Source organism: Manihot esculenta, chromosome 12 (genome assembly GCF_001659605.2).
Source record: "Manihot esculenta cultivar AM560-2 chromosome 12, M.esculenta_v8, whole genome shotgun sequence".
NCBI lineage: Eukaryota > Viridiplantae > Streptophyta > Magnoliopsida > Malpighiales > Euphorbiaceae > Manihot > Manihot esculenta.
Window position 1 is genome coordinate 4,892,937 of NC_035172.2, and position 24,489 is coordinate 4,917,425.

General features: G+C 31.3%; 3 protein-coding genes across 5 annotated transcripts; 2 read left to right on the top strand and 1 right to left on the bottom strand.

Moving 5' to 3' along the window:
* The first annotated feature begins 5,018 nt into the window (after nt 1–5,018).
* On the top strand, nt 5,019–17,838 carry LOC110627971. Of its 3 annotated transcripts, XM_021774395.2 has the most exons (14): nt 5,019–5,466; nt 6,732–6,841; nt 7,360–7,422; nt 7,534–7,726; nt 7,891–7,995; nt 8,080–8,210; nt 8,350–8,932; nt 9,188–9,253; nt 9,452–9,528; nt 10,836–11,117; nt 11,910–12,243; nt 12,346–12,498; nt 15,218–15,757; nt 17,269–17,838. In XM_021774395.2, the coding sequence occupies exons 1-14, from the start codon at nt 5,203–5,205 to the stop codon at nt 17,455–17,457; spliced, it is 3,090 nt and encodes a 1,029-aa protein (XP_021630087.2). In that variant the 5' UTR covers nt 5,019–5,202; the 3' UTR covers nt 17,458–17,838. The 3 variants fall into 3 exon arrangements, with proteins under 3 accessions (XP_021630087.2, XP_043804656.1, XP_043804657.1); XM_043948721.1 differs by lacking the exon at nt 6,732–6,841 and having other exon boundaries at nt 5,212–5,466; XM_043948722.1 differs by lacking the exon at nt 5,019–5,466 and having other exon boundaries at nt 6,748–6,864.
* A 1,583-nt stretch (nt 17,839–19,421) lies between these two features.
* Nucleotides 19,422–20,839, bottom strand: LOC110628239 (ras-related protein RABA5e). Its single transcript, XM_021774803.1, has 2 exons — nt 20,294–20,839; nt 19,422–19,840 (listed from the first exon to the last, which is right to left on the bottom strand). Exons 1-2 carry the CDS (start codon nt 20,634–20,636, stop codon nt 19,527–19,529), a joined length of 657 nt encoding a protein of 218 aa, XP_021630495.1. The 5' UTR covers nt 20,637–20,839; the 3' UTR covers nt 19,422–19,526.
* A 1,406-nt stretch (nt 20,840–22,245) lies between these two features.
* LOC110628238 (cysteine-rich repeat secretory protein 55) lies at nt 22,246–23,144 on the top strand. The gene has a single exon (XM_021774802.2). It carries the CDS (start codon nt 22,296–22,298, stop codon nt 23,064–23,066), a length of 771 nt encoding a protein of 256 aa, XP_021630494.2. The 5' UTR covers nt 22,246–22,295; the 3' UTR covers nt 23,067–23,144.
* Nucleotides 23,145–24,489: the final 1,345 nt, after the last annotated feature.

Consider the following 24,489-nt stretch of genomic DNA (forward strand, 5'->3'; position numbering starts at 1 on the left):
AATCCAGCTCAACGCCTCTCGAAAAGCCACTGTCTCAGCACACTTAATCTTCATCCGACTGCAAAAACATCCTGCTTTAGCCGTCATAAATCTACCATTAGCATCTCAGACTACACAGCCGAAATCTAGCGAATTTCGTTGCGAGTTTAAAGAGGCGTCAATATTAACCATAATCCAACCTTGCGATGGAGGAGATCAGACAGTCAAAGTCGAAACAACATTGGTGCAGCTGGTAGAATCAGAATAGGCCCTCCTCCATTGCTGCGATAAATTGAGTGCCATGAAGAACACACTACCCGCAGTCCGACCCTGAGCTTTCCAAACAACATTATTTCTGTTATGCCACAAAGTTCAACATATCATTAGAATAAGGGAAGCGTTCTCCACAAAAAAGAGAACCACTCTTAGCGGAGAATGCAGGCCAACCCAAAGGCGAACTCAACCAACAACTGCTGGCAAAAGAACACTGAATAAGAATATGCAAGACAGTCTCAGGAGCTTCATGACACAACAGACACATCGAATCAACCGGAACTCTCCTGGATTAAAGCAAAGAGAGGCAAGGAACAACATTAACTAAAGCACGCCAGCAGAAATTAAGTACTTTAGGAAGCACATTCGTCTTCCAAAAACAACTCCATATCTCACTACCTTCCCTATGTCGAAACCCAACAACCAGAAATCTATAAGCACTCTTGACAGAATAGAGACCCTTGGATGCAAACTTCTAGCACCACACATCTGGACGCGAAGAAAGACTTGGAGGGATGTTCAAAATACAACTCATGCCTCTATCATTGAACAACTGAGCTATTAAACTCTCATTCCATCTATGGCCGATCATAAGATCTGCAACAACAGAGAGAGTACAGTTCGGAGGAGGGGGTGTAGAAATCAATGAGTCGGGCTCCTTTTTCAACCAAGGGTGAGTCCAAATAGAAACTGACCTACCATTCCCAATTCTCCAATAAGCACCAGCTTTAATCAGACTCCGAATCGCCCATATACTACGCCACAAAAAGCTAAGATTGTGGTCCAAAGATGCTTCAATAAAAGATGTCGAAAAATAACGAGCCTTAAGAACACTGGCCACTAAAGAATGAGGCCTGGTAATAATGTTCCAACCCTGCTTACCAAGCATGGCTAACTTAACTCATGGAGCGATTTAAAACCTAACCCGCCGTCCAGTCTGTGCTTCGCCATTCTATGCCAACCCAGTCAATGAATACCGCGATTTTGATCAGCACCCTTACTCCACCAATACTTGATTATCATTCGCTGCAATTCAATACATAAAGTCTGAGGCTGTAAAAACAAACTCATAACATAGTTTGGCAAAGCTTGGAGGTCTGTTTTCAAGAGGACCTCCTTACCTGCTTGGGACAGCACACGATGCTTCCATGAATTCAGTCGCTTCCACAAATGATCTTTAACAAAACTGAACACTTCCCTCTTGTTACTACCAACATGAGAAGGGAGTCCCAAATAATTACCCAAATCCGGCTTCTCCTCATTCTGAAGCACTAAACAGATAGAATCTCGAAGAGGCACAGGAGTATACTTGCTGAAAGAAATAGATAATTTTTGAAAGTTAATCAATTGTTCAGATGCATTCTCATAGATGCAAAGAATAGCTTGAACTCCAACGCCTCTTGAACATTTGCTCTGAAGAAAATCAAGCTGTCGTCCGCCAAAAAAAAGTGGGAGATTTGCGGGCCACCCCGTGATATCCTGAGCCTATGAAGACTGCAAAAGGCGGAATAGCCGCTCAGAAGAAAGAAAGTCAATCTTTTTTTATTTAAAAATTTAAAAAGATTAAATAAAAAATAAATAAAAATATTTAATATTATTTAATTGATAATTGAATAAGTAAGGAAATAGTACTAAATGTACATTTCCATAATATAAAAATTTTGTTTACAGAAAATAATTTATTTTTTATTATTTAATTTTAATTTTAAAAAATAAAATATATTAATAAATTTATATATATATATATGTTAATAAAATTTTTAAAATATAAAAATAATTTTCTTTTTTAAAAAGAATAAATCATCTACCTTTCCATAAAATAAATGAATTTTCAAATAAAAATAATACAATATTTATTTACAAATAAAAGAAAAAATGAACATAAACTTTATTCGATAATATTTAATTATTCAATAATAAACTTGTTCAATTTTAAGTGACTAAATTTTATTAAATGATTCATTTAAAAAAAAATTAAAATCGAAAAGGATTAAAAAATGAGGGTCTATAACTGGCATTAATTTAGAAATAAAAAACGATTAATCACAGTCCAATTTACGATTCGAACCGAATTCTGGCCAGGCCTAACCTCACTTCCCTCCTAAAATTTTTCAATTCAACCAATGGCATTAGGGTCCAGCTCACAACTAACATGTCCGCTTAAGCCTTTTAGAATGTGATAGGATTGCGAGGAAGTCTTCCTTCCCTATAACCCTATCCTCATTTTTTTCACGATGTGGGAGAAATAGTATAGTATAAATTAACTTTCAATATACTTAATATTATACTGATATATTTTGTAGTTTTTTTTTGAAATGGATATAGTTTATAGTTTTAAAATTAACTAATAATCATTTTTTTTAACCTACCAAAATAATATTAACAATCATATTTTTAAAATTTGAAATTTATTACTAATAACTTCTATATTTATAGATTGAATGATTAAGAACAGTATTTGAATTTGAGAGATTACTGCATCCTTTTTTTTTAATTTATAATTTTCTAAAATAAAATATATTTTTGAAACCTATAAGGTCTTGCTTTTTTTTTTTTTTTACATCAATGTATACTTTTAATATTAATTTGAGCAAAATAATGTGTAATATTTAAGACTCCATTACATATTGTTCTGCATTGTGGAGTCTTCTAAGACATACACGGTACTTTGTCATTTTTTCGATTATTCCTACTTCGGATGTGTTTCCAATTAGGGATGGTGATGGTGGTGCAGTGCCCTTTTCAGATAGTTTGGGTTCTTGGGTTAATTGAACTTGGACTTCTGGATGCTTTTACGGTTGGACTTTGTTTGTTAGAGTTTGATGACATATATAAACGTAAATCATTCTATTAAATATATAATATATTTAAAAATTATAAAAAATTATATAAAGTCAATTTTTAAATTTAATTTTGATATAATTTCAATTTAATTTTTAATAAATTAGTATTTATTTAATATCTCTTGTATATTTTTATACTCGTTTCATCATTTTTAAATATAATATAAAATTATATTATAAAACTACTTTTATGTTATATTTTTATTATAAAGATAATAATATATATTTTATAATTTAATTGTATAGTAAAATATTAAGATTATGATATTATATATAAAAAATTTAAATATATAATTAACTCAATCAATTTTTAATTAATTTATTATTTATACATATATAAATTAATTTATAACAATTAAATTTATAAAAATATAAACCAAAATTGAAAAAATAATCATATTTTCATCTCAACCTTTAGAAAAAAAATTCAATATAAATATAATATTACAATTAATGTGTGAAATATATAAGAATGAAGTATTTTTTTAATTTTATGTGATGATATATATAATTTTTTTATTATTTTTTAAAAATATTTTCGATAATAATTATTATTTTTCTAAATTTATTCTTCTAGAAAGTGTTATAATCTATTTACTTTGAAGAATTTATCTATTCATTCTGATCTTATTATGAGATTAATCTAATCTAATTTACAAATTATAATATTACAATCGATAAGTTTTTTTATATTTCACCATTAATTTTAAATTTAAAATTTAAAATACTAATAAAATTATTTATTATTTTTAATTTATCAAAATAAAGATAATAAATAATAAATATAAATATAATAATTTTTAATTATTTACTATCCCTGTCAGATATATAGTATAAATTATATGTAAACTAAAACATAATAAAAATCTATATGATTTATTATAGATAATAATTTAATTAAATTAATATTTTATTAAATAATTTTTATTTTATTATAAATATAATGTATTATAAAATTTTATTTTTCTTAACAAATTAAATACATTACTTTGTATTAATATTATTATAAATATTTTAATACTTTTTTATAAAACCCATTTAATTAAAAGGAATTTTTTTTCATGATACAATAATTATAATTCACATAAAATTTTAACTATAATTATCTATTAAAACAATTATAAAACTAAAACACTATTTAAGTAACATGATATAATAATTATTTTAATTATTTTAATTTTTAAATATTTAAATAATATTAAAATTATAATAATTTTTAAAATTAAAACAATCTCTTTCGAATATTATTTTAATCTCATTAATAAAATTAAAATAATCTCATCAATAAATTTATAAAACTATTTAAGTAAATTTATGATATTTTTCTTTCTTTTCACACGTTTATATATAAATATAAATAATTAGAGTCAAACTAAGAAAGAAGCTCAATTGAATTAGATGTTTATCAATTCTATATGGTTCTTATTTACTATCTATTTAGAAGTAAAGAATTCACAAAAAATTAATTTAATTAATTAAAATTAAACAAAAAAAATTCAATTCAATAAGATGCTTATTAATTCTATATGGTTTTTATTTACTATCTATTTAAAATTATAGAATTTGGAAAAATTTAATTTAATTAAATTTTTTATTTGAAATAAAAAATTTTAATTATTTTAAATTTAAAAAAAAATTTATTGTAGAAGAAATTGAAATCTCAGCTGTTTTTCTAAAATTTTATTTAAATTTTTTGAGAAACGAAGGTTCAAGAACTCTAGAAACCGAGTACATTTAACTGCTAACCGTTTTTTCTTTTTGTATGGAAGCGACGGGTGAAACTAACCGTTGGCTAAAATTTAAAAGAAGAAAAAAATTACTGTCATAAAGCCCACGTCTTAGTTTGTCTATTATTATTATTATTTTATTTTATATTCAGAAATAAATACCCAAATTCCTCAGCCTTTATATAAAAGCATATGCTTTCTCGAACCAGGCACAGATTCCCTTCCACACTCCAAAATTACTTAACCCGGATACGAAACTATTCTCTCTCTCACACACATTTTTATTCCTTCTCTTCTCTCGCCTTGGCGCGTTCTCTGCGGAATTGCAAATCCAATTCAAATTATAGGGTTTAAACAAACTCCCAAGATCTCCACCAGCAATGGAATCGATACAGAGTCGAGTAGAATCATGGATCAGGGATCAGAGAGCTAAGATCCTCAAGGTATCTTGGGCCCCGCTGCAGTGGAGAATGAGGTGGCCGCCCTGGATTCACAGCGACAGAGAACATAGGAAGAAAATTCAACAAGAATATGAGCGCCGGAGGAAGCAGCTTCACGATCTCTGTCTCGCCGTCAAGGCTGATTCAGTCTCGGATTTGCAGGACATTCTCTGTTGCATGGTCCTCTCCGAGTGTGTCTATAAGGTAAAACTGATCATTTAGTTGTACAGTATGGAAAAGGAAAGGATGCATTGAGGGAAATGGAATTTGCGTTATTTGGAATTTGAAATACTTGCTTCAAATGTCTTGAGCTTTACTGTAATTTCAGGTTCTTAATAAGGATAAAGCTTCAATTCCCAATTCTTTTTGTTGCATTTTTGTAAAGCTAGGAAATGAAGCTAACATAGCCTCTGAGCAATAAAAATAAGGGAATTTTAGAAGTTCGACATTGTGAAGTTTCACAATTAATTGTTGCATTTTAATATATATTTGTTTGGTATAAGGTGAATATCGTTTTGATTTAATTTGGTTATGAAGCAAGGAGCACTGGATTTTGTTGTTCATGAGTAGCAATGCAACTCAGTATAGAAGGTTGTTGTAAATTGTAAATTGTAATCTTCGAAGTAAAGTGCTGTAAATGAAGCTAATGCACTTTGCTCTAACTTACAAGCAATGAAACAAGATAGGAAACTTCAGAAATGCGATATTGTGAAATTTCATAACTGATAATGATTGAAGTATTGACTTTTTAATCGCTGTTTGGTTTAGTGTGAGCTGGATGACTGGTTTAATTTGGTTATGGAGTGAGGAGCATTGGTTATGGTGTTGATAGGTGGCACAGCGACCAAGTATAGAGGCCGTTGTAAATTGTAATCTTTGTGGTTGAAGTGTTGTTGGCCAGGTTATTTGAGTTGAAAGGGGAATACAGTCCAGTCTTCAAAATATGCATCAGGCTATTAGTTCCCCCCCCCCCTTCCCAAGTTGTTTACTTCCTATTTTTTCCCTTAAATTTATCTATGATGGAAAAAGACTATTAATAAAACACACCAAAGCAGCTGTCAGTGTCAGTGTCACTGATGTAATCTAGGACTGTATAAACTTTCTACAAAATTACATAAACAAATTATCATAGATAAATGAGGAGTGATTATCTGTATTCTAGACCTGTCAAATGAAGACTTGACCAGTGACAATCTCTGAGGCATGTCAAACGAAGATTCAATGTTTGCACAAATTCAATGCTTGTCCATGAATCTCCATATGTTCTCTAAAAAATGTGTTAGATTTGATGTACTTATCTCATGTCCGTTGATATGGAACAGCCCTAACAGTCCCCTGTACAAACTTCAGGTTGCAATTGAACACTATATAAGCAAGACCTGATTACTTTTCAACATGATCACCATTCTGCTTATAGAAATGAAAAATGTTTCATTTACTTACAATATTTTTGCTTCATAACAAGGCAGAGACCTGCTACTGAGATGGTTCGGGCTGTGAACAAATTTAAGGCTGACTTTGGGGGACAAGTTGTTTCTCTGGAGCGTGTGCAGCCCTCTTCAGACCATGTTCCTCACAGGTTCTCTTATGCTTAGTTAATTTGTACGTGGAAATACTTACCATTTTTCTTGGCGCTATTCATTGTTAGAAGGCATGGTTTCAAGCAGGCTGTTTCCTTGTTTTACAAGTTCCAATTGTTTGATATCTTTCTGCAACAGACGTTTAGAATATGGACTACTAATGGTTAATTTATGATGAAGAACTTTTGCTTAATATGTTATATTCTAAGCAGGTTGCTTGTCCAATTTATGATGTACATAACTAGGTGTGGCCTTTGAACCTGAACTTTTGCTTGATATGTTATATTCTAAGCAGGTTGCTTGTCCAATTTATGATGTACATAACTAGGTGTGGCCTTTGAACCTATGTATTAACTTCTATATTGTCCTTGGTATTAGGCAGAAGCTTGAAGAGGACGGAATCTAGGAGCACAATTATTTGTTACATTTTATCTAGGACTTTTTTTTTTCTGAATCTCCTGATGTAACTTTTATTTGTGGTCATATTGTAGTTTATTTGTTCCTTTTATTGCTGAAGGTACCTATTGGCAGAAGCAGGTGACACATTATTTGCTTCTTTTATTGGGACAAAACAGTACAAGTAAGTATTATGGACATCTCATTGGATATTTCATTGTGTACTTTCTGGAGTATTTATGAGCTTTAAACATGTAAAATCTCCCCTCCCCTTTCCATTTAATTTTGTTGTCAGGGATGTTGTGACCGATGTAAATATACTACAAGGCGCTATATTTCATGAGGATGCCATGGAGGATGCTGCCCAGATGGAAGCTATTGAATCAGTGCAAGGTGAAAGTCAAAGGGGAAATGGAGAAGGTCAACAGAATCCACTTGAGTCAAAGCCTAAGCATCTGAAAGATCAGCCTAAGCCTGCTGCTCATCGAGTAAGACAGCTGGTTGTCATTTTTGCAGTGCATTTGAATACAGTGTTCTTGTAAATGTTAATTGATCTTTTGACTGTTACATTTATATTGCACTTCACAATTGATAGTTCCTCCATTCATGTTCCCTTTTACCTGCCTTGTTAATTTTTAAATCATCACCTTAGGGTTTCTTGGCTCGTGCTAAAGGGATACCTGCTTTAGAGTTGTACAGGCTTGCTCAGAAGAAGAAACGAAAACTTGTATTGTGTGGACATTCACTTGGTGGGGCAGTAAGTTGCATGCTCTCTTACACTATTGAATGCACTGCTATTAATTATTGCATTTCATTTTCTCCTTTTTTCCAATCCTTTTAGGTGGCAGCATTAGCTACTCTTGCCATCCTGAGGGTTATTGCTGCATCCTCTTCATTAAAAGAAGATGCAAAGATTCAGGTCAAATGTATCACATTTTCCCAACCACCAGTTGGGAATGCTGCTTTAAGAGAGTATGTCTTAATTAATCTCCATTTCACAAATAAACTATTGAAAGTGCAGATAATCCGTTGCTCTATGGTTTTCTCTTTTCTGGAACACTGAGCCCACTTAATTTTATTGTTATCTTTCTTGTTCCTCTTTTCTTTTCAGCTATGTCCATGAAAAAGGATGGCAGCATTATTTTAAGAGCTACTGCATTCCTGAAGACTTGGTGCCCCGTATCCTTTCTCCTGCTTATTTTCATCACTATAATGCTCAACCTTTGTCAATGAATAATGAGGTTGAAAGTACCAGTCAATCAGTGGTAAAAGATGAGAAATGGATAGAAAAATCAGGGGCACAAAAGCCAAAGGAGAATGAGAGGGAGCGATTGGTTCTGGGTTTAGGCCCTGTGCAGACTTCCTTTTGGAGACTTTCTAGGCTTGTTCCTTTAGAGGGTTTTAGAAGGCAGTTCAATAAATACACAAGCAAACAATTTGGTCCCATGGGGACATCTGAGACCCCTAATTCTGATGTAACATCTCCAATTGAGGATGTGGTTGCTGCACCTCAGTCTCTTGAAATCCAAGAGGGTTCTGATGGCATCTCTCTTAAACCATTAACTGAAACTAATAACGTGCTGTCAGAGGAAGCAATGGATGGAAAATTAGGCGAAAAGGGAAATGATAAAGGTGGAGATAAAAGAAATTGGCGTAGGGTACCCTATTTACCTTCGTATGTCCCATTTGGCCAGGTAGAACAGGAACACATATTTTATTTACTCTTGCTGTCTGTTTTATCCAAAATGTAAACAAGCACCAGAGATGAAATAATAAAACAAAAAAGCTTGGAGTTGGAGTCCCTCATTTAGTTGTCTCCGCCCTCGTACCCGCAACCCAAAAATAAAGTCAGCTGCATCAATTTACATTGTTTTCCATTGCATTACTGAAACTGATATGTTTTCAAAAGCTGATTATGATACACTAATGAGTTTTTTAATTTGCAACAGCTGCATCTATTGGGAAATTCTTCAGTGGAATTACTATCTGGTGCAGAGTACTCAAAATTAATATCGGTGAGGTTTTCCTTTGCTAACTCAGTTTTCAGTTTGGTTTGATTCTTTCTTTTTTCTTTGTGATGGGAAATTTAGCAGTGTGTCTTGCACAAATTGCAAGATTACCTATAGCTCTGCCTCTTCATTAGTATTGGCTGGAGGCAATTAATTCTGGGATCCCTCATTTTGTTTGCTTTCTTCTGGCAAAGACATTTTCAGGTCAGATCTGTGATTGCCGAACTAAGGGAACGATTTCAATCACATTCAATGAGATCTTATCGATCTCGATTTCAGAGGTAGCGTATTGTTGTCTATAGAAGTTCACCTTTGGGCTTGTTAAGCTTGTTTTGCAGCTTTCACTGTCTGCTATTGCCTTGCTTCTAATAATTTGATTTGCAAGTTTTTCAATCTAGGTTTTATTTCTTATTTTACTAACTTCAATTTTAGCTTGAATGGGACAGCCAGGATTGCAGCAGTGAAATAAAATATAACCTGTGTAAATGAAACATGTACAAGTAATTTTAAATTGCATAAACAACTGTAATTATAAATACTCAGACTTTTGCAGTGTCTTTTAATGACATTACCTGAAAACTTGAAATTTTCGCTCTTCTGGGTACTATCCCTTGAAGATACTAAAAAATTTAGCGACTGGACTTTCATGCATCAGCTTGGACTTGCAGTGATATCAAAGAAATGATGGCACCTACAGATTTCCTGTTGTTGTTGGATACGGTTCAATTTTGATTATTTTTGAAGATGGAAGCAAATAATATATCTCAGCTAAAGAGGGTTCTTTTGTTGTCAATGTCTTGGTTCTAGTAGAATATTTGGATATTCACCTTAGGTACAAGTTGTTCATACTTCATATCCATGTTCTGAATATTGGTGTTTTAAGCCTCCCCATTAGTTCCTCCTTGAAGGTGACCTAGATTTTGCCCCTAAAATTGCAGGGCTAGCTGGACTGTGAGAACAATGCTATGAAAGAATAAACGAACATAAATCTGTTTAGAAATTGTTTCATATGCTATTAAAATAGTGTATTAAGGTTATTACTCCAAGTGGCTGCTGATGTGGTCCTTACTGTCGTTCATCATTTTGAAAAGTCTAATATTTTGGTATATTCCTCATAAATCACAACGAAATAATGAATGCTCATGGATGTGCTAACAATCATTTTTTCCCAAGGAATTTTGAGTTTGTAGTTCATATTTCATAGAAAGTATTGCAAACTAAAGTCTTCAGGCAATTCATGCCAAGGGGTGTTTCATAGCGGGTATAGATATAGAGTGAGCTTTTTTCCCTATTCTTACATGTAAAAGGAAAATGCTAGTATATTGATAAATAGACACTTGTAATCTTCTCCTTCATAGTAAAAATTTCGGGCGACTCTATTTGGAAGATCCAAAAACAAGACTAAAGCGGCGTCTGGGTGATTTGATTGTTTTTAAGGGACTGAGTTGGATTTCAAAAAAACTGCGATCTAATGTTCTCTCTCTCTCTCTCTTTTACTTTTTTTCATTTTATAAATTAATGTTGCATATGCAATTCTCTGTATTTGTATTAGCTGGCATGAAATGTTCATTGTCCTTTTTATATGCAGAATCTACGATATGTGCATGGGTGATGGTGCTTCATCTTTCCCAGGAATGGAACAACTGCCTCAGTTTCTGCATTTGCAACAGTGGCTTGGGCTTGCAGTTGCTGGCACTGTAGAGCTTGCTCAAATTGTAGAATTGCCAGTTATTCGCACAGCCACTTCGATTGTTCCTCTTGGGTGGAATGGTGCTCCTGGTGGGAAGAATGCAGAACCCTTAAAAGTTGATATTATTGGTTTTGGCTTGCACCTTTGTAACTTGGTCAATGCTCAAGTCAATGGTAACTGGTATTCTCCTTAATTACCTTTTTCTATTTTCTTTTGATGCAAAAAAGAATTTCAATTCTTTTAGTATCTAAAATGGTGACCAAGTAGTGATGCAATTTTGAGGTTCATCTACTTAGATAAACTCGATTGCAACCTAACTGCAAACTGCTTGCATAATTTTGTTTGATTTAGAGAGTTGATAACTGTCATTGTCACCCCTATATGGAACCACTATCATGTTGTCATCACTTTTGGCTGGATTCTTTTGTGTACTTGAACTTGTTCTCTCTGGATTTTGTTTTATTCTCTGTTTATGCATGCTCATCTATGCATTTTCTCTAATGCTCAACCGTATGATTTTCTCTAAATCCTTTTAAATAATCTGTAAGCTTTTATTACATCACCTTTTCAAATATTGAGCCTGAGGATCCTGGCCTAAACATTTCCACCTGTGCAGTGATTTCACTTCACTACTCTTTATATCATGCCCATTTAGTGAATGCAATTACATATAAAGAAATATCTCTTCATCATTCATTCATTATTATAATGCATTCTATGTTGCCTTTTTTCAGAATTAGAAGCTGTTTACTTGTTTGGATATGGGTTTGTGTTATATCCAGAATTTCTTTTTATTCATCGTGGGGCTTGTTTGGCCTGTGGGCTGCATGAGTGAGCTTAGCTATATCATCCTCCCTAATCTGCACTTGTACCAATTAAAATATTTGATATATAGATACTTAATTTAACTACCTGGTTTAATTAAAAGGTTACATATGTGATTTAATTCTATATTATGCTTGTTGCATCCAGGTGTGCAACTACAGTGGAGTCATTTCCTCCTGCACCCAGCTACTCTTCAAGCCATGAAGTACAGCCTGAACTACAAAAAATGAGGGTCTTAGTTGGAGCTCCTCTGAGAAGACCACCAAAACATCCTATAGTGGCAGATCCCTTGATGCCTATCTTTCCTTCTATTGATTCAGATGCTGATAATCTCAATAGAGAGCATAGTTTAGGGCATGAAGAGAAATTGCTCCGCCCTGAAGGTTTGAGTGATTTTTGCATTTTTTGTACAAGTGATTTTGCCACTGTCTCTAAGGAGGTCCATGTCAGAACTCGTAGGGTGCGGTTACTTGGCCTTGAGGTAATTTTATTATCAATTCTAATTCAAAATTGCTCTGATCTCTCTCTCTCTCTCTCTCTCTCCATCCTTTTGTGCATCTTACCAAAATTTTTGTACACGTAGGGTGCTGGTAAAACTTCTCTTTTCAGGGCAATTATGGGTCAAGGCAGACTAAGCACCATTGCCAATTTTGAGAATATGTGCGTAGAGGCTGATATTCAAGAAGGCATTTCTGGTGGTGTATGCTATGTTGATTCAGCTGGAGTAAATTTGCAGGTAATACTTTCGTTTTGTACGGTAGAAGTACCTATGCCTTCAATGTAATAAAATTTTATACAAGTCTAACTATTTCGTTTGGTTATTTATTGTTTTTCATTTCATATGCAACATCATGTCGTTTATTTATCACTATTTAGCTAATTAATGCCCATTACATACAAAAACTTTTGTATTCATGATTATTTCATTTACTTTTACTTCCACCACCACTACAGCCCTTGATCAATACAATCCTTGCTGTCACTACTATCATGAACCCTTCCTTCTCTTGCCACTGCCTCTATCACACCTGACTATCAATGCCAACAAGTAAAAATACATACAGAGATTTGAATTATTATTACATTATACTATATTGATCTTAATTATTTTATTTCATTACAATTTTCTGTAGGGATGTCAAACTTATCGTCTGTTTATGATAAAAAAGTGTTGATAGTGCTTTTGTGTCATTGAACACAAAACTTTTTATGATATAAAATTTTAATTTAATATATTTTGGCTTTTTTATAAATAGTAATTAGAATGTTATATTTATCCAATCAATTATTTATATATATTAAGTATTTCAAAATGTATTTTTTAAATATTTTTATAATGTTTATCAAGTTAAAGTACTATTTATATGATTATAAACATATATAAATAAATATAATTTACATAAAACTAATAATATGTTATTAAATAGATATTTATATTTATGAAGATATATAATTGTATTTTTATTAATTGAGTAATTGACCTTTCTTATACTTATGGTTTTATATTGTCAGTGTACCATTTTATTTTCTTTCAATAAATGCACCAATTAGTATATGATGAATTTATATTAGTTTCTTTAGAAATATGATCATTCTCGATGTTATGCATAATTGATTTCAAGACCTCATATTTTTTTCTGTCCTATGGAGGTTTTATATTGTCAGTGTACCCTTCAGTCTCCTTGCTGCACTCCCTAAGCCCTTCATCGTCTTCATTTCTCTGAAATCTCACATTCATTCTAGAGAAACCCCAACATGTGGCGATGCTTCCCTTCTCAGATATTAGATCACCTTTGTCCCTCCAAGCCTCTCACCTCTTACAAATTTCCATGGCCCCTACTCCGTTCTCTCTTGCACCATCGCACCAACCTCCATAGAAATCCTTGACACTGTTGCACCCGTCCAACATCAGTCCTCCATCCGTCTGCCTCGTCTGTTCAAATCATCTAATGCCTTGTTCTTCAACTCTCAATTTTAGAAAGTCAGAGAACATGCAACTCTTCACTCTCGATTCTTGGTCATTGTCTGTCCAAAATCAATATCAATCTCATCACTTAGCCACTCACAGATTTTGATAATCGATTCTCATAGGGTCACCTTCTCGGTCACTATTGATTCTTGCTTGGGGAAATTTGTTTGATATTTTTAACTAGATAGTTTTAAATTGTTTCTTAAAATTTTATTTTTGTTTGATTGTCAAAATTACTTTTTTTTATCGAATTGTCAAAATTACTTGGGAGAAATTGATTAGTTGAATGGATAATTCATTTCATTTTGTTTGTGCTACAATAATATGTTGAAGTTTATTTTGATTATGGGTTCTATGTTGTTGGGGTCAAATGGAAAAGTTTCTGTAATATTGAGTCAGTTTGTGAAATCGGAACTGTTGAACCAAACTGATTTTTCCAATTCAATTCAATTTGGTTGGGTTCTTAAATCAGTTCAGTTTGGTTCTTTACACTATTCAATTTGGTTGTTTAGTTTTTTAATATGAACTGAATGTTATTAGCTGCTAGCTATCAACAACAGGTATCAATTGTATCCTCTGGTTAAACCAAATAGGTCCCATGTAGAATGTAAGAAACTGACCTCTCTGCCACCGAAACAAAAACTACTTATTTACACTTCGCAAGATATGAATATGCTATCCTTTGTTTCAAATAACCTTCAATATAAAGATAGAAAATTGAGAGGGTGAAGGACAAAAAAGAAAATCCGAAACTAGGGAAGAACAATAAAATGAGTTGCTACCCCATGTAGACCCAAAAAAAAAAGAATAAGACCATGTGAGTAACGAACATTGTCATTACAGAATGGTAATAATGGCCATTATTCTAAAACTTCCATAACACCCATTATAGATGCTATTTTTTTTTTTTTGCTCATAAATAAGGGGATAACAGTAACAGGCGCCTTAAAAACCTATAAATGATGGCTGTAATATTACACAAGTGTCATTATTTGAAACCATGAGTGGGATAGACAATAAGGAATTTGTTGGGAGGATATTTAACTTGGCTACAGTAAATTACTGTTTAGTCTTTTTTTTTTCCCTAGTTAAAGATGGTTAGTAATTTTGGAATTTTTTTTGAATAGCTGATTCCATTGTATATTTTCTGTTCACCATATTTTCCAAACACCACCAAATTATGTTGTCCGCTCCAGTAAAGCTGACTGACAACCAGAATCAACCTTCATTAGTCGTTTGGCATAAACACCCACAACCATATCATTCTGCCCATCAAACCACCAAACACCATTAAATCAAATCATAACTACACATCTTGGCTGGGGTGTAAACAATGATGTTAATTGCTTCAGTGAGAAAGTGTTTAAATTGAGAAATTTTGCATCAAGCAAATGTGTTTTTGTAATGATTAACTTTCAGGAACTTTTTTAATTAATTAAGCAAAGTCCTAAGGTTTTTCCCTTTTCTTCGTATGCCTATATTACAGGAGCTGAATAAGGAGGTCTCTCGTTTCAGGGATGAACTATGGATGGGAATTCGTGAGCTCAGTAGGAAAACAGATTTGATTATTCTTGTACATAACTTGTCACATAAGATTCCTCGAAGCAGTAACCAAAATGCATCATCTCAACAGCCAGTACTTTCACTTGTTTTAGATGAGGCTAAAGCTCTTGGTATTCCATGGGTTCTTGCTGTAACAAACAAATTTTCTGTCAGTGCACACCAGCAAAAAACAGCAATTGATGCTGTTTTGCACGCATATCAATCATCTCTAAGCACCATGGAAGTTGTGAATTCCTGCCCTTACGTTATCCACACTGCTGCTGCCAGCGCGTCTTTATCACTGGCTGCTGCTGAGAGGGATTCTGGTGGAAGGATGGGTGCTCAAAATCTTATTTTTGCTCCATTTAATCTTGTTAGGAGGCCATTTCAAAGAAGAGACACCGTTTTTCCAGTTGAGGGTGTGAACTCACTTTGTCAGCTTGTCCACCGAGTGCTGCGCAGTCATGAAGAGGCCTCTTTACAGGTAAAAATGCTTAATCCATTTTTTTTCTGAAGATATACTATTGTCGATTTCTATGCGCTGTGTAGTGTAAACATCAGTCAGCTTTTGTTTGCATTTGAATAAAGTCGCTGTTCTAAAATTTGGATAAGCTTTTGGTCAAAGTTTTAACGTGTGGGTTAAGTAAGAAGGTGTTATGTCCCAACTTCGGTTATACAACTCAAATGAAAAGACGTAGTTATACTTGGTTGTCATAAAAATTTTCATTGAATTTCTATACTAGGACGATTTCTATTTGTTAGAAAGCTAAGCTCGTGTGATTTATCTTACAAATTAAATCTGGCATTGATTGCAATTGTAACAAAATGACTAAATTGAAATTGCAAAGTTTGATAAAGATTACAATGTAGACTCTAAGCATTGACAAAACCTACAACCTAGTCTATGCATTTTCAAAATCAAATAATTTTGCGCCTTATATTAATTATATATATTAATTGATTGCTACATCCAATTTTTCACTCAAATTACTGATAATTTTAACAACAATGATCAAAATGCCATTAATTATATTTTCAAAATGAGATAAGTAAATTCCTGAGGTAGTGTTTTATTAATAAAATAGTTCCTTTGTTTAAATTTTATTTTTAAAAAATAAATATATTATATTTATTATATATAGTGTAATGCTATAATTGTATATATTATCTGAACAATGCTATATTCTACGATATTTCTATTTAATGGCAATCTTTCAATAGTTCATAAGCTAAAGGAATGACTAATCATCAAAGCATATATTTCTAGAAATCTTTTAGTTTAAATCTTATAATCTATTAGCTGTATGGAATTTAATTTTTATTTGCAGTATTAGTATTTCTTAATATATAGAATACCAAAGAGTTGGAACATTCCAATCCGTTTGGATGGAGCTTGTAAAGCTCAAAAAAGTGTTTTCATAATTTTTAATGTGATTGAAAAATTGTTTGAATAATAATTTTGTGATTTTATAATTTTGAGGATTTTTTTATTTTGAAAATATAAAGACTTGAGATATCGGTTTCATCAGAATTCAAGTACATTGTAATTTGTCCTTTTTTTAAAAAAAAAAAAAAAATTTAGCCCTTTGGCTATGATTGCAATAACTTGAAGACATTCGGCTTTATTGTACCGGGTTTAAAGAATTGGCTATAATAAGAATTCTCAAGTGCTTTTTGTCCAATAAGCCTAAAAAAGTTTGGAGAATTGTTTCTCTTTATTCTACATCAAAGTTGCATGCTTTTAGTGGTGGACAACATGGACTTTTAATCAGTGAGCTGAACTGTAATCCTCTCCATCTGATGTGCGGTTGACTTGAAGTTCGAATGGCAATATTTGGATTTGTGAAATAGCTTGATTTTAGGGATTTGCTAGAAAAACGAAAAATCATTTGGGAATTTATGCAGGTCGATGCAATGAATGATATGATAGATTTGATCAGCTTGATTTGCTCTTGTAGAAATAACAAATCTTTCATGTGTTGTCTTTGACTCAAGGAACTAGCCAGAGATAGACTTTTAGCAGAACTGACACGGGAACGTGCAACGGCAATAGACGCGAGACGAGAAGCTCAAGCCAAGTCATCTTCCTTAACAGCTGCTGCTGTGGGTGCTTCCCTTGGGGCTGGTGTTGGCCTTGCCTTGGCTATTGTAATGGGTGCTGCATCTGCTTTACGGAAGCCCTGAGGATTTATATGTTCCCATCATCTCAACAAAATGTACATCTTTTCAAAATGGAAGTTTCATAGCAGCTGTAAATTGTGTTTTCTCGGAGCTTAGATCCATTGATAGCAGCAGGTTTGCCATTTATTTATTTATTCTATTGCATTCCTGTAAAATCATTACGATCCTTGAGAGTTCTGCTTGCTTCAGCTTCCTATGTACTTAAAGACAAACAATGTAACATCATCAAGAAACTGTCTTACCTTCAAATCAAGAGGAATGCATTCATTAAACTCGCTTATGCGGTTGAGCTTATTTTTCAAGCTAAGGAGAGTGGACAGCAGCACATATTGTAAGGTTGATCTTAATTTAAATATTTACTTATAAATCTATGCTTTTATTTTATATGCTTTAGTTGATTTTATGCAAATTTCAACACAACTATTTAATTTAATGGTTGTGTTGGTTTTAATATGAGGTCCAGCATCATATTAAAATTAATCATTTGTCCGTGTGGATATTAAAATTTCTTATATTATTATTATTATATGATATTATTTTATAAAATAATTTCTTTTTATATAAATTCAAATAAAAAAATTTTCTCTAAAATTTTAAATTTAAAATAGTAATAAACATAATTAAAATAAAAAAATTAAAAATTTTAATATTGATTTTCACATATCATTAATATTCAATAATAAATTTTTTTCAAAAAGTTATATTCTTATGAAAATAAAATTTATTAAACTTCATCTAAAAAGGTATATTCTTATGAAAATAAAATTTACTAAACTTTAATGGTGGTGAAAGGCAATACCGATAGTGGTGGCCGATCGGAGTAGAATCATATGCGTTATGATAATAATTTTTAAATATATTAATTTTTTAATTATAAAATCTAATATATCAATCACGTCAAGCAACTATTATTTTATGCAAATTGCTTCACAAGAATTATAATATAAATATATTTGAGAAAAAAATAGGATGATTTCTCCAAAATATCTAAATAATTCATGTTCAACTTCAATCTAGCAAATAAAATTGAATTGACTATTGAGAATTGTACAACAATATATCTCACATTAGGAATTAAGAAAATAATAATAATAAAAAATTTAAAATCCGAGATATTTGAAAATGAGAGTGGGCTCCGTGAAGAAAAATAAATAATAGAAACTGCTTATGGGTTTGATATAGAATAAACAATAAAAGTTATATTTTTATGAAAAATGAAAAAATTATAATTATTATAAGTGTTAATATAATAAATTATAATAATTTAAGTTTAATAATTTGATTGTTTAACATTTGAAACATTTGATTTAGAGTATTAGAATTAGAATTTTATTTTTTCTAATGGAATTTTACTTTTTATTATACTTTAATTATTTATATTTATTAATTTTTTATAATTATTTGAATTGAATAAAATTTTAATTTGATAACATTTTATACAAATTAGTTCTATTAATTTTTTAATTATTTTATACTTTTATTATAATTAATATTTTTTATAATAATTTTAATCGATTATATACCTTTTTGTTTATGCATTTTATAATAATTTTAATATAAGAAGTTAATAGTAATAAAGAAGATGTTACTTATGTGCACATTCATCCATTTTTTTCCTATACATTTCACATGACATGAAAAAGAGAAACAAAAAGGTATATATTTGTTTATGCATATTAATGTCAACAATTTAACATTGAAAAATTGTATAATAATTTTCTTTATTATTATTAACTTCTTATATTAAAGACTAAAAAGTCAAGAAGTCAGGTATTAATTAATGATAATAATAAAATAAATAAATTTTATTTAAGGTATTATAACTTAAATTATAAAATTATGATATAAAATACCCCTTACAAATTAATGAATTTTCCCTCATCATTACTGTGTTAACCTCTTTTGAAATTGAACTTTATAGATGTGTCTAAATTAATAATAATAATAATAATAATTAAAAAAAAAACTTTGAAAAAGGCAAATATATGGCTTATCGTATTTAATTGAAATGGAACAGGTGAGGTGACTAACAATAATAACAAATTATAATTATAAAAGGAAAAATCGTAAGTTCATGCAGAACAGCAAGAGAGACTATTTTTCTTTGAACTCTCTCCGTCCTTAACCAGACTGACTCGGTTCAGATTCAACTCAGCCTTGTAAGAATCAGAATTCAGAATCTTCTTGCTCAGATTGTTATAAATCTCACGGATAACCACCTCGAAAGCTGTTTGAACATTAGTTGAATCAAGAGCTGATGTTTCCATGAAAAACAGACTTTCTTCTTCTGCAAGGTCTTTGCCCTCCTCTACACTCACGTCTCTAATGTTCTCCAGATCACATTTGTTCCCTACAAGCATTCTTGCCACTGTAGTATCACAATGAGCTGCAAGATTATTCACAATAAGTTCCAAACCAATGATTTTAGAAAACAAAATCATGATATAAATAAGCTCAACAACTAACATCAGAATAGTCCAATTACAGTGTGTTTGGATGGGTGAAGGGAGGTTTGATGCGGGTCACCAAACCTCCTTTGAATAATAAAAACAATGAATTTATTTAAAAAATGGCTACACATCAAGAAGAGAGACTACTGGCTCTGTTTTCAATTTCCCAATATCTCAATCAAGACAGTGAATAGAAATGTAGGCCAATTATACCAAAAACAAGAAAACAAATTAAAAGTTATCAATTCCACAACCAAAAACAACATTTAAAAAAAAACCCAAAATTAGCAAGCAATTACCAAACTACCTAGACCATCAAAGCCACATATCAAAGTTTCTCTTGCTTTCTAACGACCAAACAGAAAATCAAAGAAAGAAACTAAACTTACTGGTGAGTTCATCCAGCCACCTTTTGACACTATCAAAACTTGTCCTCCTAGTGATATCATAGACAATTAGCACACCAACAGCACCTCTATAATAAGCAGAGGTAACAGCTCTAAATCTCTCTTGGCCAGCAGTGTCCCAGATCTGTGCCTTGATTTCTTTGCCATCAATTTCCACCACTTGGGTCTGAAACTCTACCCCAATTGTTGCCTTAGAATTGCTATCAAACTCATTTCTCGCAAACCTTGACAGCAAATTCGATTTCCCCACTGCAGAGTCGCCTATAAGAACTATCTTGAACAGGTACTCTTCACCCCCAGATTCTTCTCCGTGTTGTTGACCCATTGCAGATGTAACTTGGATTGTTGTGTGGGTTATTTCATATATAGATAATGGAGTTTGAATTGAATCTTTTTGGCTCTTGGGATATGCGTGTGAATGTGGAGTAGGGTTTTAACTTTAGAGAGGAGGAAAGGTTTCACAGACAGACTGCGCGATTGGCGGTGGAGGTTCTCGCTAGGGCCCTGGCCTTTTTGACTCTGAAATGGAAGGTCATGCTTTTATTATCTTTTTCCAGATTTTTCAATTATATAATGGAAATAAAATTGTGATTCTCTTTAAGGGTTGTTTGGATGGCTGAAAAATTAAGAGAAAGAAAATAAAAAAGATAAAATAAGTACAACGTGAAAAATTAAAATAAATAAATATTTTAATATATTTTTTAAATTAAAAATAAAATAAATAATTTTTTTTTTCAATTCTCGTCCATCAATTCTTTTAAACTATCCTTCTATTCGGCCTTCAACTTAACCAAAAAATCTTATAATACTCTAATTCTTTTAAACTGTCCCATTTCTTACTTCATCTTTTAAAACACGAAGATCATCTGACGTGTTAAAAGTAACGTTGATATGGATCAATTAACCAATAGTCAACTTGCCACATATTTACGTATTTTATTTTTAAAAATATCCCGCAATAAAATTTCTCACCTTTTAATTCTCTCTCCCTTCCCTCTGAGAACAAACTATGCCATTTTTATTGAGCGTAATACTTGTGCAGATCTTGATTAGCTTATTATTATCATAGTCATCATTTGGGAGCGGTAGATACCAATTTAATTTTTTTCTCCTTCTCCAAAAAAATAAAAATTATTATTTAATTTTATCCGTACTAATTATTTATGGTAGACAATTACCTATTTAATTCTGAATCGATTAAAAGAGATAGAAGCCATATTTCAGACATCGTCCTTCCTAAAATATGTAATTTGATATGACTGGTCTAAGGTAGTCTCCATCGTATTTCCTTTGTATTTACTGTACTATACAGTTGAGGAATACAGACTGGAATTGTGAGATTATACTTGTCAGTACACATGTATGGGCCAGATTTAAGGCTAACATTCAGAGATTATCAAGACCTATCAGAAATTTTCTTGAAGGCGTCCAGCTCATTGGCCACGATGCCATTGGAGGAATCGCCATTGGTGGCAAACCCAGATGAGAGCCGTTAATGGAGACTCTAGACCTTCCTAGAAATACTGCTCCATCCTTCCAACGACATTTTCGGCACCATAAACGAATAAGGCATAAATTTTAAAATTGAAATTTACATTTGAATTTTTTTTTTTTAAATTTTTTTTATGCTCCTAACAAAATCATAGGGAAATTTTTGAAGAATCAGAGGATTGACCAAAGAGAGACAAAGAATTCAATTATCTTTTTCTTATCTTTATAAGTAGATGGAGATTTCATGTATCTGTAATTTATATCATACTATAAATATTTACCATTAACTCTGACTAGAATCAAACTTGATAAATAAAATATAAAGTTTCTAGAAAGATGAAGTGTGTCTTTTTCCTCCACTTGCTATATATTGACTTTTAGTGGTCCAATAAGTCAATAATGCCTGCCATGGCATCCCCACTAATCAGGCTTATCAATAAGAGGAAGCTCCACTAATGGTCAGCTCCACATGTAGTGATTTACCAAGCAAGCCATGACATTGCTTCTATTCAGAGCTCTCCTTCTCATTCTATTTCTATACACTTCCAATGCTGCTGATCCTCTAGGGGATTTATGCAATAAAGGCACCAAAATTAGCAGCAAGATATCAAAAAATATTGATCACTTGTTGTCTGAACTAGTTGCCGGAGCCCCCTCTCCTGGTTATATTGCTACCTCCACCGGCAACGGCCAAGATAAAGTGTATGGCCTAGCACAATGCAGAGGTGATGTTAGCTCCGATGACTGCTCCGGTTGCCTCCAGGATGCAGCAAAGGAAATCCGCCAACGCTGTCCAGACCAAGTTGATGCAAGAATTTGGTATGATTATTGCTTTTTGAGGTATAACGGCGAGAATTTTATCGGAAAACTTGACACTTCTTATGCTATATTTTACTTCAACGTTGAGAATGTAACTGACCCTGAAGATTTTAACAAAAAGCTTGGATCTTTGATAGATAAGATAAGATCACAAGCTGTTGTGCCAAAGAATAAAGGGCTTGGCAAAGGTGAGATCAGTTTATCACCTTTTGTTACAGTTTATGGTTTAGTGCAATGCACGAGGGACCTTGCTGTGATAGATTGTGCTCAGTGTTTAGCTATTGCAGTTGGTAATTTCCCAAATTTCTGCAACAATAGGAAAGGCTGCAGAGCTCTTTATAGTAATTGTTATGTTCGATATGAGCTCTACCCGTTTTTCTTTCCTCTTGATTCAACCAATTCCACATCAGTAAGTGGGAATTTAGTTGTAAAAGTTTATGCATAGAATATGGCATGTGCAAGTCAGCCTTATCTTTATAATATACTGTTGATGAATGATAGTGAGTGTTGTTCTTCTTTAAAAGTCTTCTTTAAATTTAACTTAAAAAAAAAAATTAAATCGTAATCAAATTGATATTTGTAACAATTTTTTCAATCAAGTGATAATCAAAATGACTAAAAAATATTAAATTATTTTTAAAAAATAAGTTATATTAACTCATTATATGCTGATTTGAATAATTTATAAACCAAACGCACCCTTAATCCACTTATACTATGCGTTTCCCATAATACAAATATGAATTAGTATTATAATATATTTTAACAGTAAAAATAAATAATTAATAAAATGCCAACGATGTACAACAACTTTAGAGGAGAACTGGAGTATGACTTGGGAATTCCAATCGGTCAAAATTAAAAATTAAAAATTTAATATTTATAAAAATTAAATTAATTTAATTTAAAATAAAAATTAATTTAAAATAGTTCCAGGTTAAAATAATTCTAATTTAGAAACGGTTATGGTTTCAAATGGTTACTATTTAAAATAATTTGTAAGATTAGAGTACACAAAATTTTTAAGATTTGATTTTATAACACATCCTTTATCTAGGTTTCTGTAATAAAAACAAATAAAGAGAACCAAATAATTCAAATTTATTTTTTCAAAAAAAGAAAAAGATTTCGTTCTGACTCCTTGTAATTTCTAATAAAAAAATATAGCTTCATAGCAAAAGCTCACGATGAATTGGTTTGTTTATTATTTTTTAGGCAAATTATATTTTAATTTTTAAATTATAATATAATTAATAAATTAATTTTTTTATATTTTTAAAATTAAATATTTAAATTATTTTATAATTAATTTATCTATATTTTAATCTTTTATGGTTAAAAGCGTCAAAATATGTTTATTATCTTTTTCAAGTAAATAAATTATAGTTTAACTCTTATAATTAATTTGCTTAAATTTATTTATTTTTACCCTTAAAAAGTATGGAAATGTATTTATTATTGCTTTTTAAATTAAAAATATCAAGCCATTAGAATTTTACTCATTTTTTTATCTTTTAAAATTTTACCGTTTCGATATTTTATTTTTTATTTAAAAAAATATTTAAATTTTTATTAATTTTTATTCAAAATTTAAAAAAATACTTAGACCTCCATTAAATTTTATTCAAATTATCAATTGAGCTAATTTTTAATATTTTTATTTTTCAATTTTCATTTATTAAAATACTTAATACTTAATAAATTTAAAATTTTTTAAAAAATTTACAATTTCAGCCATTTTTAATGGTTTATAAATTTTTTTTAAAAATATTTTTTAAAAAAATTTTAATTTTAAAAGTTTGACTACTCACTAGTTTTGAATTAATATTTATTATGAATAAATAGTTTTGAATTAATATTTATTATGA

Coding starts and splice junctions, on each gene's coding strand:
- LOC110628239 (XM_021774803.1), bottom strand. CDS start 20,636: ATGGGTCAACAACACGGAGAAGAATCTGGGGGTGAAGAGTACCTGTTC. Junction 19,841..20,293: donor GTGGCTGGATGAACTCACCA/GTAAGTTTAGTT, acceptor ATAATCTTGCAG/CTCATTGTGATACTACAGTG.
- LOC110627971 (XM_021774395.2), top strand. CDS start 5,203: ATGGAATCGATACAGAGTCGAGTAGAATCATGGATCAGGGATCAGAGA. Junction 8,933..9,187: donor CGTATGTCCCATTTGGCCAG/GTAGAACAGGAA, acceptor AATTTGCAACAG/CTGCATCTATTGGGAAATTC. Junction 12,244..12,345: donor TGCGGTTACTTGGCCTTGAG/GTAATTTTATTA, acceptor TTGTACACGTAG/GGTGCTGGTAAAACTTCTCT.
- LOC110628238 (XM_021774802.2), top strand. CDS start 22,296: ATGACATTGCTTCTATTCAGAGCTCTCCTTCTCATTCTATTTCTATAC.